We start from the raw sequence: 16688 nt of genomic DNA on the forward strand, positions 1-16688 counted from the left end.
CACCACACTAGCCCGAGACCCTCCACCCGAGCCCTCCGAAACCGCTGCAGCAGCCCGCAACTTCAGACAATGGATCGACAACTGCGGCAACACTCTCGCCCCGATCAGAAAACCCTCCAACAGGCGCACCAACACAGGAACCATCTCATAGCCCCGCTCCTACTGGAGTCTTCATCATGAAAGACACCTTCAGCTCTTCGGCCAGTTCTGGTTTTAGTAAAGTTAACTGATGAGTCTACATCTCTAAGGACGAGGCGCGCCAGCCAAGGTTTTTGTTAAACAGCCGTTGCATTCTGGGAGTTGCAGTCCTGGACCGCCTTAGTTGATACAATTCAACTAACACACATGAAAACTATAAATTGTGAAAGATAACCTCGAGACTGGAGTCATTTTGGAATCTTTTTTACTATAACTAGAAATATTTTGCATGTCAGGATTTTTTTTATTTTTTATTGAACTGACAGTGGTAAAACGAAAACTTCAGGTCCCAGAATGCATTTGTTGTTGGGGGGAAAAAGCGGGCGGGGGGGGCGGGGGGGTTAAACCCGAACTTGGTTTTCTTGCAGGACGATTAGTTTTTGTGTCAGGCACAAAAGTTACCTCAACGTAATTTTTGAAAGAATGGAAGAACTCTAGAAATAAAGGGGCGTTCAGAGAGGGCTAGTGCCATAGCAAGGTATCCATCGGCCACAACGCAAGCAAGGAACCCCCTTCGGTTGGCTGCTAACAATAGTTGTTTGAAATGAAGTCTCCGGCTCATGCGCTCACTTGAACTGATGGACGAGGCCTGGGGATGATGCCGGTCCCGCCCTCCCCCGAGAAGAAAAGGCAGGGTGCTGGAATCACTCACCACAGCTGAACTGGACGGAAGGTCAGAGTGAGGAAATCAGGTGGGACGGGGGTGTTGAAGGCGCGCGCAGACATGGTTCTTTACAAGGTGAAGGTGGAGACGGGCGCTTTTCTCTTAGCCGGGACCTTTGATAGCATCTCCATCACCCTGGTGGGCCTGCAGGAGGTGGGGGCCAAGAGCGCGCTGGACAACTACGGCAAGGACTTTCTTCCAGGAGCGGTGAGTAGCGGAGGAGCCGAGCGCGAGCACAGGAATGAGGCGGGGGGCTGTAAGTTATGTTGGCGGCTTATAGAGAATGTATTTCGCTGCAGCCGCCATTGCAGAGCGGGACGAAATGTAGTCGTTGTTCACCATCGCAGGTGGCGCGAGAACAGCGGGGCGTTGGCTCTTCGATATGATGCTCTTGTTTTCAGAATTCCATCTTTCCATCTGTCTCTCTCGGATTAACAGCCTCATGTCTCTTCTTTTCTCATTAAACGGTTTTGCCGTTCTCGGGGACTGTCTATAAATTGTGTAACGGGTTCAATAGCATCAGGGCCCAGACTTTTGAGAGGCCCTTCTGCACCACAGTTATGGATTTCTACCTGAACAAGCATTGCCAATGTAATAAGTCCTGCATTTGAATAAGCTAGAGAGCTATTAGCATTGTAAATGACAATGTATTTTACCTATGTGTTATGGAGTGTATGTATGTGGTGTATAGTGGAATTATGTGGTTAGGATTAGAATTGTTAGTTGTGCAGTGGCTTTGTGTAGTGGAAATATGTGGCATGGTATGTAGTAGAATTATGTAGATAGCAATTATGTGGTATAGAATGTACTGGAATTGTGTACATTGGGATTGTGTGTTACGGAGTGGAATTCTGTGGAATAGTATTTTGTGTTCTGGAGTAGTATGTAGGAGAGTGTGTGGTGTGCTGTTGAATTTTGTGTTATGATGTGACAACTGTGGTGTGGATTGGATCTATGGGGTGTGTTGTGGTGTTGAGATGAAATATATGGGTTGGTGTTGAATTGTGTGAGGTGGCACTATGTGGATAATGAACACCAACATATGAAAAGCAGCACTTCACAGAAAAAGCAGCACTTCACAGAAGCAACCATGTTAAATAATCACGCAAGATGAACTATACAAAAGAACAAGTAATGAAGAACACAGCACACATACAAGGGATACAACTCCACTAGTATAACAAGTGTATTTGTAGAGCGCATGTTCACCACTACGGGTATCTTGGCACTGAATAACAGATGTTTGTTGTTACCCAACTCATTTTATCGACCTCAGATTAATGAAAGGCTGAGTGGATCTGCCGGGATTTGAACCTGTGACCATGAGGTCGAACACAGGCCCCTGCAGTAGACTAATTAATCCACTGAGCCACCAGACCCGGTATAACCCTTGCACACTGATCCTCCCTTAATTGGTGTGCGCATAGCAGAACCATGCAGCAACCCTCCGTTTAGACATCAGAGTAGTGCTTCAAAACCTATTGAAGACAGCTGAGAGCCGTGCCACGCACCGCTTAAAAACAAAAAACATAAAAGGAGTAGTAACATAACTAACATAATACAATGCACTTCATTGTGAAGAAGAAACTGCTCGTTGTTTCCAGTCCTTGCAATGGAAATGTAGAAGTGCAGGTACTCCTTCCCCTTTACCCTCAAACAGGAACGAACTGAGGGGTTTGTATTCAATGGCAGAAGAGGGAGGCAGCACAGTAACTAAGGAAGATGGTGAATTGCATGTATACCTGCCTATCAGATGACACTTCTGTACGGTTTATATGATGGTGTCCGTGGACTAGTACTCTGCTATTTATCTGTAGACATCCAACACCCACCCTAGAAAATACACTATATAGCTTTGTCAAATATGATGTGCAAAGTAATAGTTCTTGCCCTTAAAAGTTTAGGTAAAATTATGTCCTATTGTAAAATCTATGTGCTTACAGTCCCAGATGCTAGAGCAGTAATACAATGTAGTGAAAGTTCAATTTTCTTTTTTTTTTTTTTTTTTTTTTAATGTTTTTAAGGGGCAACATTTTTAAATTGCTTAAAACTTAATGCATATTTCCCAAAACCATACTTCTTCACCTAAATTTGTTCCAGTAAAGCTTTTCGGTCAATGGAAGTGGTGTAAGGAAGAGTTATAAAGGGAGAACAAAAGTGTATGATTTTCAAAGTCCGCAGGGAATTTTGTTGGAAGCAAGAGAGAAAAAACTGCAGCCATCACAGCTCGCCATGAAATGAGACGTTTGGTGCATGTCTTTAATTTGGTTTGGTGTACATTTTCCCAGCAATTTTGTTTACATTTAAAATAGAAGGAACACATTATATAAAATCTGTTGTTCATTTGCTTATTTTTTTAAATCTGATAAAGTAATTGCCCAAAGGTTCCCCAAAATTAGTTATAGCTGCCATTTCTTTTCACAAAAGGAGGGTTTGGAAAATGAAATTTGAAAAATTCAATGAAAGGCTCCGCTTAAATAATATTTGTGGATTTTATGTTTCAGCTACGAACAAAGTTGTATTTTGATTTTGCTACTTCCCTTTGTCCTGCAACCTACATGGGTTTATTGTTGAGGTCAGTGAAATCCAAATTTACATACAGAAAGAAGTGCTTTATTTACCAATGTGGCCTATGAGATGAATGATAGTTATCTTGTGTAATGTAATCCGGTACTTCTGCAAATTGCTCGAATGCCATTGAGCCAATTTTTGCAATATACAAAACATTTTTTTAATGGGATATAGGGTTTGGGGGATGCGAGGCGAGTACAGCTCTTGTGAATTTTGTTCACAACTACAGTTTCATCGATCTACCCTGCTTGTATCTTCAATCAATCGGGGTTTATAAAGCACGCTACTCACCTGTGAGGGTCTCATGGCGCCGTTGGGGGGGGGGGGGGTGGCGGCAGCTCTGGATCCGAAGAGCCAAGTCTTGAGGTCCTTCCTGAACGTGTGCAGGGTCTGGGAGTGTCTGAAGTTCATGGCGAGCTCGTTCCAGGTCTTTGCTGTGATGTAGGAGAAGGCTCTCCCACCTGTTTCTGCAGATGCAAGAGGCCAGGGCGAGGTCGGCAGAGCTGAGGTTCCTCTTGGGTACGCGGAAGGATACTCTCTCGTTGAGGTATTTGGGTCCGATGTTGTTGAGGGATTTGTGGGTGAGCAGTTTGAAGGTGACTGTCTTTTTGACGGGGAGCCGGTGGAGGTCTCGTAGGTGTTGGGTCATGTGTTCGTGGCATGGAGTCCTGAGGACGAGTGTGGTGGCGGCATTCTGGATGGTTTGGAGTCTGTGTAGAAGAGTTCTGTTGAAACTGGCGTATAGGGCATTGCTGTAGTCCAATCTGCTGGTTATGAGTGTGTGGGTGACGGTCTTTCTGCAGTTGGGGGGATCCATTTGAAGGTCTTGCGGAGGATGCACAGGCAGTTGAAGCTGGTGGAGGCAACAGCGATTATCTGGCGGTTCATGGGGAGGGAGGAGTTCCGGATGATGCTGAGTTTACGTGCGTGGTCCGTAGGGGTGGGAGGCTTTCCGAGGGCGGAGGGCCACAAAGAGTCATCACAGCAGAGGTGCAGGGTCCGAGAATGAGGACCTCTGTCTTCTCTGAGTTGAGCTTTCCTTCATCCAGTCTGCCACATTCTTCATCCCTTCCTGGAAGCAGAGTCTGGTGTCCTCTGTATTCTTTGTGAGTGAAAGGATGAGCTGGGTGTCGTCGGCATAGGATACAATGAGGAGTCCCTGCTGTCTGACGATGGCGGTGAGGAGGCCCATGTAGATGTTGAAGAGCGTGGGGCTTAGTGAAGATCCTTGGGGTATGCCAAAGTTGATGTCGGTGGGTTCGGAGAGGAAGGGAGGGAGTCTAATCCTCTGGGTTCTGCCGGAGAGGAAGGATTGGCTCTAGTCTAGGGCGGCGCCTTGTATCCCTGCGTCGTGAAGTCTGGTTGCAAGTGTGTGGTGAGAGATGGTGTTGAATGCTGCGGATGGGTCCAGGAGGATGAGGGCCGCTGTGTGTCCTTGTCTAGTAGCATGTGGATGTCGTCCGTGGATGCATGGAGGGTGGTCTCGGTGCTGTGGTTGCTCTGGAAACAGGACTGAAAGGTATCTAGGATGGAGTACTCTTTGATGAAGGTGCACAGCTGGGCGTTCACGAGTCTCTCAGTGACTTTCGCCACGAAAGGGAGGAGAGAGATGGTTCGGTAGGTTTTTCAGGTCGGTGGGGTCGGCCGTGGGTTTCTTGAGGAGGGGGTTTAACCTCCGCCCGCTTCCAGTCGTCTGGGAAGAGGCCGGACATGAAGGAGGCGTTGATGGTCTGACCTAGCTCGGGTGCGATGGTGGCGGCGGACCTGTGGAATGTGTGAGGTGGGCAGGGGTCTGTAGGGGCTCCTGAGTGGGTTTTCTTCATGGTGGCAGTGATGTTTGACGGTGGCGGGTTCCCAGGTTGTGATGGTTGTCATGTTGGTGGCATCGGGAAGTGGGGTGTAGTCTGTCATTGGTTCATTGAAGTTGTCATAGAGGGCATTATGTATTTGATGTTTGTTGATTTTTCTTTTTTTCAATTAAAAGCCAAGCCCACTGTTCTGATTGAGATTTGGTTTTTTTACATGAACATTTTAACATTAACCAAATGAAATATTTTTTTAGCTCCTCGATGTTTACAGTGACTCATTTTAAGATGATGAAAACATTAAAACCAGGTATTGTTCGATTTCATGGGTGAAATCGATAACATTTCCACTGCTATCTGTGTGGGAGTACTTTATTGGATTCTCTGAAGGTGCTGCTGGTCTCTGTTCTGTATCCTAAGTGACTATGAGCTGCATTCCTGTGATGTTTTAACCAATGTAGTACTGGCTAAGAACATTACAGGAGGTATCGGAGGAAACACTTTAGTGAATACTGATGTATTTGCTAGTTTTTTGCCTTTTCTTTAAATATATAATTTTGAGTAGGAAGCAATGTTGTCTGTGGATTTGCTTAAATAAAATGATTTGCACATACCGCATTCCCGGGATATCTGACATTTATTTATTAATTGAATTTACTCAGGAGAGCATACAGGCACCTTGTTCTGTTCTTTGTGTCTGAAAAAGGGTAGTTCAGGTTCTCTCCAGTAGAGCCATTTCAACTGTGTATGCCCAGTCGTGATCACAGCTGAAGGGCATGGCAATGCGTGCAGACAATAAACTGATTTTGAGACCCAATTAAAATTGATTCTTTGCTTACATAGCAGGACACTGCATTATATGGATGTAAAATCGTTTCAAGTTTATGTATGAATGAGAATTGACAGTTTAGCAATAAAACTAAACCTCTTTTCCTGTCATAAACCTTGCAATCTTCCATCCTGACTTTGCCATGTAGGTTTTTTTTTTTATTATTAAATGTGGTTTATTGCCTCCTGGTTCAAGCATCCACGGCCAGTTTGCTCAGCTGCTCGGAGATAGGCAGTGTGCAGTTCGGGTTACAGACCAGTTATGGGTAGTTGTTTTCCACGTTACATGCCAGTTCTGGGAACTTGTCCAAAGTCATTGCTTTTTCTGCTTTGATAAAAAAGAAGTGACTTAGACTGATAAGGACAGTTTTAGAGAGTAATAAACCAGTATTAGCCTCTTCACGAGCGGCTTACTTTTAAGCGTCAGCTGCCAGTGCTGGCATGTCTATTATTTGTGACACAGCGGTTGGCGTCCTCAACTGTTAGAACCAGAGTTTTTTAAATAAGAAAACATTCTGGGTATGTTACTAACTAGAACCCCTGTTTACATTCATGCTACACGCGCTAGAACGGTGACTGAAGCAGGAAATTTTCCCTGACGAAGGGCAAAGACCCGAAATGCATCGGGGAGTCAATGTGATTCGGTATTCTGTTTACTACATGAGAAGCATTATATGAAGGAGGAATATTGAGAATGAAAAACTATTTATTCAACTTTCAATCACTAATCTATATGGACGGAATTTTTTGAGTACTTAATTTACATATGATACACGTATTAATCGCCACCACAGAGTACTAAAGTGAGTTCGTCCTTTCCCGGTAGGAGGGCGTTTCTACTTGATGGCTAACTAGAACCCGGCAGGGGTGTAAACCGCAGCATACCTTAGTAAGAAGCCTCTATAGATACGCTAAAATAAAAAAAAATGATTGCAATAGCACTTTATGAAAGCGCTATACTCTTTACCTTTCGCACTCGGCACGATTAGTAGACTCTAGAAACCAGTGCTTTATATGAGAGGGAAATAGTGCAGGTACTCATTTAAATATTGCGAGTGGGCGGGGCTTAGGGCAAGACATGCTGATACTTATTGACTTTGATTCTACTTGCAGCACATACAAAAACACATGAGAAATTTCTTTCAATAAACAAAGCAGGTTTGTTTACTCATTACACACATATGTGGTGATTTAGGAGTTATCAGACAACCTTAGATATCTATCCAAGTGGTAGCTGTGGAGAGCAGCCTTCAGGCTCAGTCTTGAAGGAGTGTAAAGCAGCTTGTTTTACCAGAATGCAATGTTGTATAGATTTAATGAAAAAGAACCACACAAAGTATCTATACAAATATGTATTTATTATATAACACACTCTAGTATGTTACAAGATCTCCTACACAGAGATAGTCACAAAGCACACAATACTTTAGCAAAGAAATCACAGTAAATAGCACTAATACACAGTGGGCCCAAGGGGGAGACTAAACCATATACTGAGTAAATGGTTAGAATTGCTGGGGACCCACAGAACCACCCAAGGTATGTTAATGGGGACCCCACGGAGAGCGAGTGCAGTGTGAGAACACTACTGCGTGCTCCATAGAAGTCTATATGTAAGTCGCAGTTGGAAATTTAAAGATTGGGGGCCCTTGCCAGCGGACCCTGAAGGAATCCTGTGGAAGATAGAAGGTTGGAGAGCCACCCCACCCGTGCATACCGTGGTACCCAAGTTACTTGTCCCAGGGTAGCCGGGTTCCTAGGTCTGAAGTGGCATCAGAAACTGCCATCGAACCCAATGGAGGACTTCAGGAAAGTGCCGCTGCTGGAAGAGGAGAAAGTGTCCAGAAGAATCCAAATGTGGATTCTTGAAGAGGAGTACCTCAAAGCAGAGGCGACAGTCTGTCACTCGTGAGTGACCAGGAGCCCTAGAAGACAAATGTCCTCCGATGTTGGGCGCTTCAGGAAAGATGATGGTGACCTTAACTCTGCAGCTGCTAGGACCAGGCAATGCTGAGGACAATCAGGACCCAAATGCAAGCTGTCCCACAAAGGATGTCGAGTGGTGAGGGGTCAGTGTCCAGCGGGAGCACCAACATGCATTAGCAAAGGCAATCCATGCAGGAAGTCAAGAAGGTACCAGCAAGGTCCACGTGACTTCCCCACGAGCAGGGCAGGTCCAGAGCAATCTGGGGAGCCCAAGGAAAACCAAGGTGACCCTCAATTGGACCCATGGGCCAAAGGCACAAGAGTCACGGGAGGACATCAAGCAACTCACCAAAAGATGCAGGCCACATTGCACACGATGCAGTGTGGCTGACCATTCAGGTCTGTGGAGGTGCTCGAGGTTGGAGCTACTCGGAGCCCGAAGATCTTTTTGCAAAGATGTCAACAAGCCTTTGCTACCTCAAAGGGGAAGCAGTACCCAGGGATTCTGTTATTGCATCCCCCACAAGGACTACTGGCCTCAAACTTGGTAAGAGGGTAGAGCCGGCCTCGGGAGCTGAGGAAAACCACCACCTATGTTGCAGAGCCCACGGAGTCCAGAGGAGCTCAGGATCTGCAGACTGGTCATCTTCGTTGTGGTGCCTGCAAAGGCAGGTAAGTGACTCCTTCATTCCACGGGATATTACTTCAGTTGTCCTTGATGCTTCTCTGGCCTTGGAAGGTTCCTGTATGATGCACAGACAATGCAGCAGACTGGAAGTGAGACTAAGTCAGACCCAAACGAAGTCCAGAGTGCCCAGACTGTAGAAGTGCAGCGGTTTCAGTTCTAAATCTTATCCCATGACGAATCTAGGGACCTACACCCAGGTAATACCTTATGGAAAGGGCTAGGAAGATTCAGGTGGGCCTCCCAGGGGAGGGACTGGACAGGGGGGAGGTTACTTTTGTGTCCTAGTCCAGTTTCGCACCAGAGCAGTAGCCAATGGCTCCCAGAACTGGTTTGAAGTGAACTATGGACAGGGATACCAAATGTGCCCCTCATGCAGACTTTCAGGTGCTGGCAAGCACACTCACCCAGCCCTAATGCACTAAATCCTGTCCGGGAGGTGGTCACACCTCCATGTAACAGGATGCCTTTTCTGCCTACCCCTGCTCGAGCTTGGCTCAGCAGCAAGAGGGCAGTAATGTCTCTGGTCAGCAGCAACCATTTTGTGCTGTCTGGGACTAGAAAGCTGGCACCGGGAACACTGAGAGCATGACGGAGGGCTCTTCCAGGGGGCATCATTCCAACATGTTTGATACCAAATATGATAGGGTTCGTTGCAGCAGTTTTGGAGATGGGTCATCGTGCGTTTACACGGTAACCCTCTATATAGTATATGGCGGCTTCACTGACAACCCAGCTTACACAGGCTGCAATGGCATGCCTGTAGTTCCATTTTGAATGGGTTCTCATGGGTGGCATAATGCATGCTTCAGCCCATGGAAGACCTCTGGGGTACCTATGCCCTGGGTACATGGGCACCATATACTAGGGACTGACCAGGGTACCCCAGTATCCAATCTGGGATGTACCCAGGTACTGAACACAACAGTTTAGGGAGAAATCAGATCGACTGGGGTCCTTATTAGCAGGTTCCCAGTGAAAACACAGCTTGACACCAGGCAAAAAGCGGGGGTACCCATGCAGAAGGATCCTACCTTCCTAAAATGCATATTAAAAAAAAAAACTCATTCTCAATAGAACTGATTACATTAGAAAAACCTTCAAGTAAAATCTGAACTTAACTGTATGGCAAATGTATTCTAAACTGACCTCTCCTTGTAAAAGCAGAGACCATGGTTTTAGTCTTAAAATATATTGTGTATGGAAATGCGCAAAAAACAATAACGTGACTCAGACACTCACTTGTACACCCACAAAGTCACTAAGATAACCCTCAAAGAGTTAAAGCACCACTTGTACTTCCACTCACAGGCATACACAGGCTCTGACACAACCAGTGACAAACCCATAGAGGTATTCACAGAATCATTCAGACTTTCTCATACTCCTAGGCTATCTCAGATGCCCACTGACACATTCAAACTCCCACTAAGAAATCCACTCGTTCACCCACTAACAGACTTACACATCCAGTGTGAACATTTTTAAGGTTATAGCATTGGAAACCTTTTTAGTTGAATCTTAGAAGTTCACTGAAAAAACAATGTTACAGGGACATTGTTGGGAAATAGAATTTAAAAAAAACTTGGAAATTCACTGAACAAAAAATCAAAAGGCTACAAGGACGTTATAGTTGGGCTCAGGATTCACTCATACAAAACCAGTGAAATTCCGCATTTATAGTTACCTGAGTGAACTATAACTTGGGCCCGCAAGGCACTGCTTATGACCTCCCACTTTACATCACTCATGACATGGTCAGTGACCTCACTGATGACATCGCCAACATGTCAAACTCATGCATGGAGTCATAGCCCCACTTTTTGAGAAAATAAGATATTTATAAAGAAAATGAGCAACATTTTTGGCAGTAGGGTGGCTCTGAGAAGAACCTTTTCTCTTCATTTTGCGTATTTGACAGCTACACATAAGACTGAATGCAGAGTTTAACTTTGCTGAGAAACGCACTGTTCCCTTGGTCTGTGAAGTGAACTCCAATAATTTCTGTAGATTCCATGCATGCCAAAACGCAGATTGTTGTAGATAGAGCCCAGGTTATGGTCTCTGAGAAATGCAGAAACTGTTTTATTAACATTTTATTTTCCTGGCTTTGTCAGGCTGTGGATAGAATTGACTAGACTACTTCCATTTCTGCTTTTGGCATTTGTTGGAGTACATTAAGACCGTGTGAGGAGAAAAGTGTCATTATTTATGCAAAGGTATCCTTCACTAGGATTTCCTGTCCTACCTCAGTCACTGCCTAGGTCACTGCCACCACAGTGCACAATTATGAGGTCGGGGGTTTGCAATCCCAGTGCTTTCAACTAAAGGCAGAAATTGATGCCACTTCAATGATCTCTGATCATTCCAAGTGATGTTCACTTTACCCAAGCATATGTTGTGTCAATACCACTCTTTCTAACAGACTCTCTAGTCCAAAACACATGTCTGTGGCCCTCAATCCCCACACTAACCATCTTAAAGGGAAGTAGCATACAGGAGAAGGCTGGTGCTAAATGAGACTGTTTAGAAAGTGAAAGGAAGTTAAACTGTGGATATGCAGGTGAATAAATTTAGGTAGTGTCTGCAATTAATCAGTAACTAGATCGGATTGCCTCTGCTAAAAATAAAAAAGGCTTTTAGTTCTTTAATGTTAACCACACTTGTTGCAGCTCATTTTGTAACTTGTATGGTCCCTCTAGAATGTGCTGTGATCTACATGTTCTAGTGGGTTGCTATGGAGACTCTACTAAGAGTGCATTCAGAGAAGGATGATAGAGTTGTATGTTTTCAGAAATTTGAGGTGTTTATTACACAACAGTCTGTCTAGTTTACTGATGAGGATTTGCTAATACAATGTATTGTAGTTTTAAAGTCATACAATTAGTATGCTAAATATGTTTTTGGACTCCCTTTTTTTTTTTTGTGTGTGAATTTGTCACGACGATTGCGAATATACACCTATACCCTACCATATTGTGCTTCTTTATAAAAGTGTATGAAGGAGTTGATGCATGCTAACCATTCAAAGGTTGCGTCACAAAACTAAAACGTGAAAGATGTTTATTATTTGCTGCCTTCTGTACTATCGGAGTGCAAAGTTCAAATGGCTGCCATTAATGATTGCTTTGAATGAGAGTGCTGTCATTCTTATGCTTAGTTTTCATATTTCCTGAGAGTATTGGATCGATCTAACCAAAGCAAAAAAACAATTTCACCAACAAACCATTTTCAGGTGTGTAGATTGCATTGTCTTTTGAATTTTTTTTTTTTCGTTGCATTGATAAGTATGAAATATATAGACATGTTTTTAAACTTCATCAGATTTATTAGTGGTAGTGTGGTTTTCAATGCATATGAAACGGCGAGTAAGAATCATTGTCAGACTGTTACTGTTTGTGTGAGGTGTACACTAGGTGTGTGAGATTGGTCAACAATGTCTTGTTTTACTGTGTGCTCAAATTGCTGGTAAAAGAATTGTTTTCTATGGGTTAAACTTGTACTTAACAATTTATTAGAACATCTGCCAGGTTTTACTTATCTAAACATGATGTGGTGCTTGCGAAGAATGTTTTGCTTTGGGACTTGTAGTCCTATTTTTTTTTTTCTTTTCTATTTTAAGAGGAGTAAAAGTTTCAGAATTGAAAGTAACCTGCACTGTGGGTGAACATAATGCATGAACATGAGAAGCGTGATCGCTAAAGTCCAAAAAGTACCTGGATGGTGCAGTGATATGGAGATGCTAGCCCATCAATTGTTAGATACACTTAAAGATAGGTATGGTAGATTATAGGTTGGGTTTGTATATGCTTAGATAAGACATGCCCTTTAAACTAATACGGAGTCACATGTAGTATGACAGTGCTAGGCATAGTTAAATATGTAGTGTTTTAAACATGGGAAAGGCCTACTGGTGCAGACTGAGTTTGTACACTCACTGCCAGCTTCACTTGGCAGGTGAAAGCAATTTGACAAGTCTTAAATCCACGTTTAGTACAAATAACTGACCTCTGAGATACGCTACAGGTATGCCATAAAGCATGGTGCTTTGTGCTTAAACACTTGAGATATGTCCTTTTGAGTTTTAGTATGTTACTCATGCACTTGAAGATCCCATACACCAAGTCCTACATGAAGTATACCATCCATAATACAAATGACCTATATATTTTTTCAAAACAGAGCCGATCTTTTAACCAGACAGAGTGAGAGGATGGACTTATGCATTCACTTCTCACTCTGAAGCTATTTATGTATTTAGCAGTATCAAAGGCACTTGAAGACACATCTACATACCTTCTAATTCTTAATGCAAGCACTGAGGTATTCGCTCAACCTCTCGCATACAGGAAGTCATAGGGTTACTAAAACAGTCTTCTACTAGCACACTAATTAACCATCTCATAGCACTGCTGTAGATGCACTTGTACACACATTCACATATCTAACCAAGTACTGAATGGGACTTCATCCAGAGAAGTAGTCACATCAAACATAGGTCAATACAGAGCAGCTCAGTAATGGACATGGTAGTATGCCCAGTGAGAGACTAATGCTTACAGTGACACATAGAAAGACGGACCTAAACATGCAAATTAATAGAGTAATTTTATCTATATTATATTTGAACTGTTTACGATGGTAGTTTACTTAAAATATGCAATATTATAGTAAATAATGAAAAGGTAATTGTACTTTTTTAAAATTAATTTTCAGTTCTAGTTCACTACATAGACTTGCTTTACTATCAAAAAGCGAGAGAAGTAACTGTATAAACCTATTACCAAATTTAGGAATTGGTTTAAACTGGATTCCCCTGCTCTGAATGCACTTCTTCGAAGCTCTAAAGCAGACCTAACGTAGAAGGTTGAAGCAGGTCAGTCTTTGATAGACCACTGGATTAGAAACTCTCTAAAGTCTGTTCTTCCGTTGACAGTTAAGTTCTTGGTGACAACTCTCATATCAGCCTCTTGGTTTAATGACCTTCATTCTGAGAAATGCTGCATGGGTCTCGAGACTCTGGAGAAAGACATAAAACCCAGAGTCTAATGCTGAATCTAAAATGGCTATTAATAAATATCATGCATTCTGCAGAGCAGCACAAGCATCTTATTATTCAGATAATAATTACTTCTACTCAGAACTGCCCTGAGAGACTTTTTAATGTGGTATCTGACACCAGCAAATTATCTCCTGTGCCTTTTGTCCCACTCCCAATGTACAGAATTGGCATACTTTTTTTTTTGTGTGGATAAGGGGACGAATATTCAATCGCAATTTGCAGTCTTCCGCACCCCCCCCCCCCCTCCCCTCAGGGCAGGAATACAAGATGAGGATTTTGATTGTCATCTGGCATTTCCCTTCTATTAATCTTAAGGCTGGTCAGGATATGGCAGGGCCTGCTCAGAAAATGGAGTCCTGGCCTCAGTTGGACCTTTCTGGATCTCTGTCCATCCTGTAAACAATACAATCAGGCTCTCCCTTAGACTCGTTTCCTCCAGCTAAATTGGGGATTCTTGATCCCGACTTATTGCAATTGGTGGCAGACCTGCTCAATTAATCACTTCATGAGGGCTGTGTTCCATGGTCCTGGAAACATGCTATTATCCTTCTTTTAAAGAAGCCCAATCTTGACCCAACTAACTGGGCTAATTTTAGACCCATCTCCTTGCTGCCCGTCATTTGGAAAAGCACACAAACTCACAGCTTACCACCTATGTGGAATCCCAGCAACTTCCTCACTCCCATTTGGGTTTTAGGGCTGGACACAGTAGGGAGTTTGCTCTTCTAGGAGTCATGGAACATGTAAAATGGCTCCTGGATGAGGGCAGATCTTATAATCTCAGCACGGCCTTTGATACTGTGTCCCACTTCATCCTATTGGATAGACTGACAACATTGCGTCTTGATGGAACAACCCTAGCTGTTTGAAATATGGGTCATTTCAAGTCTTCTCATCAGATGCTAGCTCACAGATTTGTCCCTGGACTTCAGGTGTATCCCAGGGGTCTGCGTTGAGCCCAATGTTCAATCTATATGTTTGCCCTCTTGCAGATGTGGTGGAGGGCTGTGACACAAATGTTTTTCTTTGTCATCACAGGGGCACAACCCAAATGCCATCCATGTCACCTAAGACAAGTTACTTCCTGAATGGAAAGCAACTCGCTTGAACTGAACGATGACAAAACAAGGTTATGGTTTTAGGCAGGAACCCATACCTCTGGTATCCACAACATTGGCCTGTGGCTCTTCCAACTCTAGCCCCTAAAGTAAAAAGATTGTGATTTTGTTTGGATGAAATTCTGTCTATACATCCAAAAGTGGCCTCCACTTTGTTTGCTGTAATGAAGTGGGTGAGTGAGATTATTTGGATCATCCCTCACTCTGCGCAAAGAACATTGATTCAGGCCTTGATACTCTAGTGTGTGGATTATGGAAATCTCTACCTGGGAATTGATGAGGCCTGTATGCAAAGTCTGCAGGTTGTGCAGAATTCAGCAGCTAGATTCTTTTGGCTTCCAAAGCATGCTTCTGCTCTCTGCAAATTGCATTGGCTTCCAAATTAAGAGTTCAATTTTAAAACTGTTTTATTCTTCAAAACTAGGGCTGGACTTGGCCCTAGCTCTATCCAGGATCTGATCTCTCGGTATCCACGTAGTCGAATGTTGAGATCTGAGAATCTGACTTTATGCCATGTGCCCAGAATCCAGATGGCAAGCACATGTCGCTCCTTTGCACACCTAGGCCCAAAACTCTGGAATGCCCACCTGGAATCCTTAAGATACTGCCGGCTGCTGGTGTTTTAGAGTCTTAAAACCTGGTTATTTTAATTTTCCAGTTAGTCATTTCTACCTATTTTCAGCGCAGGGAAACCCACGGGTAGCCACGTGCTCTACAAGTAGAAATAATAATAAGAAATGGAGGCAAGGATAATATCTATTCAAAAATGAGAAACAAAAGGGGCAAAATGTAGGGAAAGAGAATAGAGCTGCTGGTAAGACAACAGACGTTTTTTAAAATACTATGTGGACAACTTGAAAGACAGCAAAATTGGGTAAATAAAAACAAAGTTTGAGATCAACTAAGAAAGGAGAAAGTTCGATATGTACAGCAAATAATCCTACAAAAAGTACAGAAACCAGAAGGTAGAGGCCGTTTAAGGAAATCCGAGTTAGAATGTTCCGTAGTAGAGTAATTCAGAATCTATGAAGTATGAAAGAAGCTGTCCGACAAAAGAAATCTATTGAGTGTAGTCTATAAATAAGACCTTTGCTCTCAAAAGGAAATTATTTATTTTGATTCTAAACAGAATGAAGACCCTGGATCAAATAGTGTTGCACATAAGGAGAAACAGCCAAAAAAGACTTTTCAATTGATCTAACTTTTTTAACGTGTTCAGCAGTGAATGGATACATAGTACTAGTACAGATTCTTTTTATTTAATGAAGAACACTACTTGCAAGAGAACACATTAGTGCATGCATTTGAAGAATCTGGACAATGTTATGAGAGAAGATGGTTCTCCTATTCCAAAAGGGGTAATGGTACCTATAAATGAAGAAGTCATAGTTGAAGAAATGCAAGGGATATGTAGACCGGCCCCTATATACAATTGGAACAGTAGCAGGATTTGTAGTGTAGGTAAGAGTCAGTTGATATATTAAGAAGCTTCCTTCATACCTATCCATGCAAAAGTGATACAGAAGTTATGGATTTTGCAAGGATTAGAGCCATACAAACTAAGAATGTATTTCAATTGTCAAGGACATTGACTAGTATGTCTATCAAAGAAAGTGTTCAGAAGCACCTTTCATCAATTCAGAATGTTAGCTGTTGGTCATTCTGAAATGTTAAAATCAGTTAGGGCTCCTGCCCTATGTTTAGGAGAAATGAATTCTTATGCATGGTACTGTAACAGAGGTAGAGAAAGTTTGTGGTGGTCAGTTTCGTTTCTTTGGTCCTGAAGAGGAATGTAGGGAAAATTTAGGTCTTACTATCTGCAGCTGTAGTG

At 43.1% G+C, this 16688-nt stretch overlaps 1 protein-coding gene across 1 annotated transcript in view; it reads left to right on the top strand.

Moving 5' to 3' along the window:
* Positions 1-685: 685 nt before the first annotated feature.
* The window catches only part of LOC146780368 (hydroperoxide isomerase ALOXE3-like), a 202061-nt gene continuing 186058 nt past the window's right edge, over positions 686-16688 (top strand). Inside the window, exon 1 of the mRNA XM_085639758.1 lies at positions 686-1069. Within this exon, the coding sequence (XP_085495884.1) occupies positions 923-1069 (147 nt within the window). The 5' untranslated portion in view covers positions 686-922. The remainder of the gene's footprint in view (positions 1070-16688) is intronic.

The sequence above is a fragment of the Triturus cristatus genome, chromosome 12, assembly GCF_964204655.1.
Source record: "Triturus cristatus chromosome 12, aTriCri1.1, whole genome shotgun sequence".
Lineage (NCBI taxonomy): Eukaryota > Metazoa > Chordata > Amphibia > Caudata > Salamandridae > Triturus > Triturus cristatus.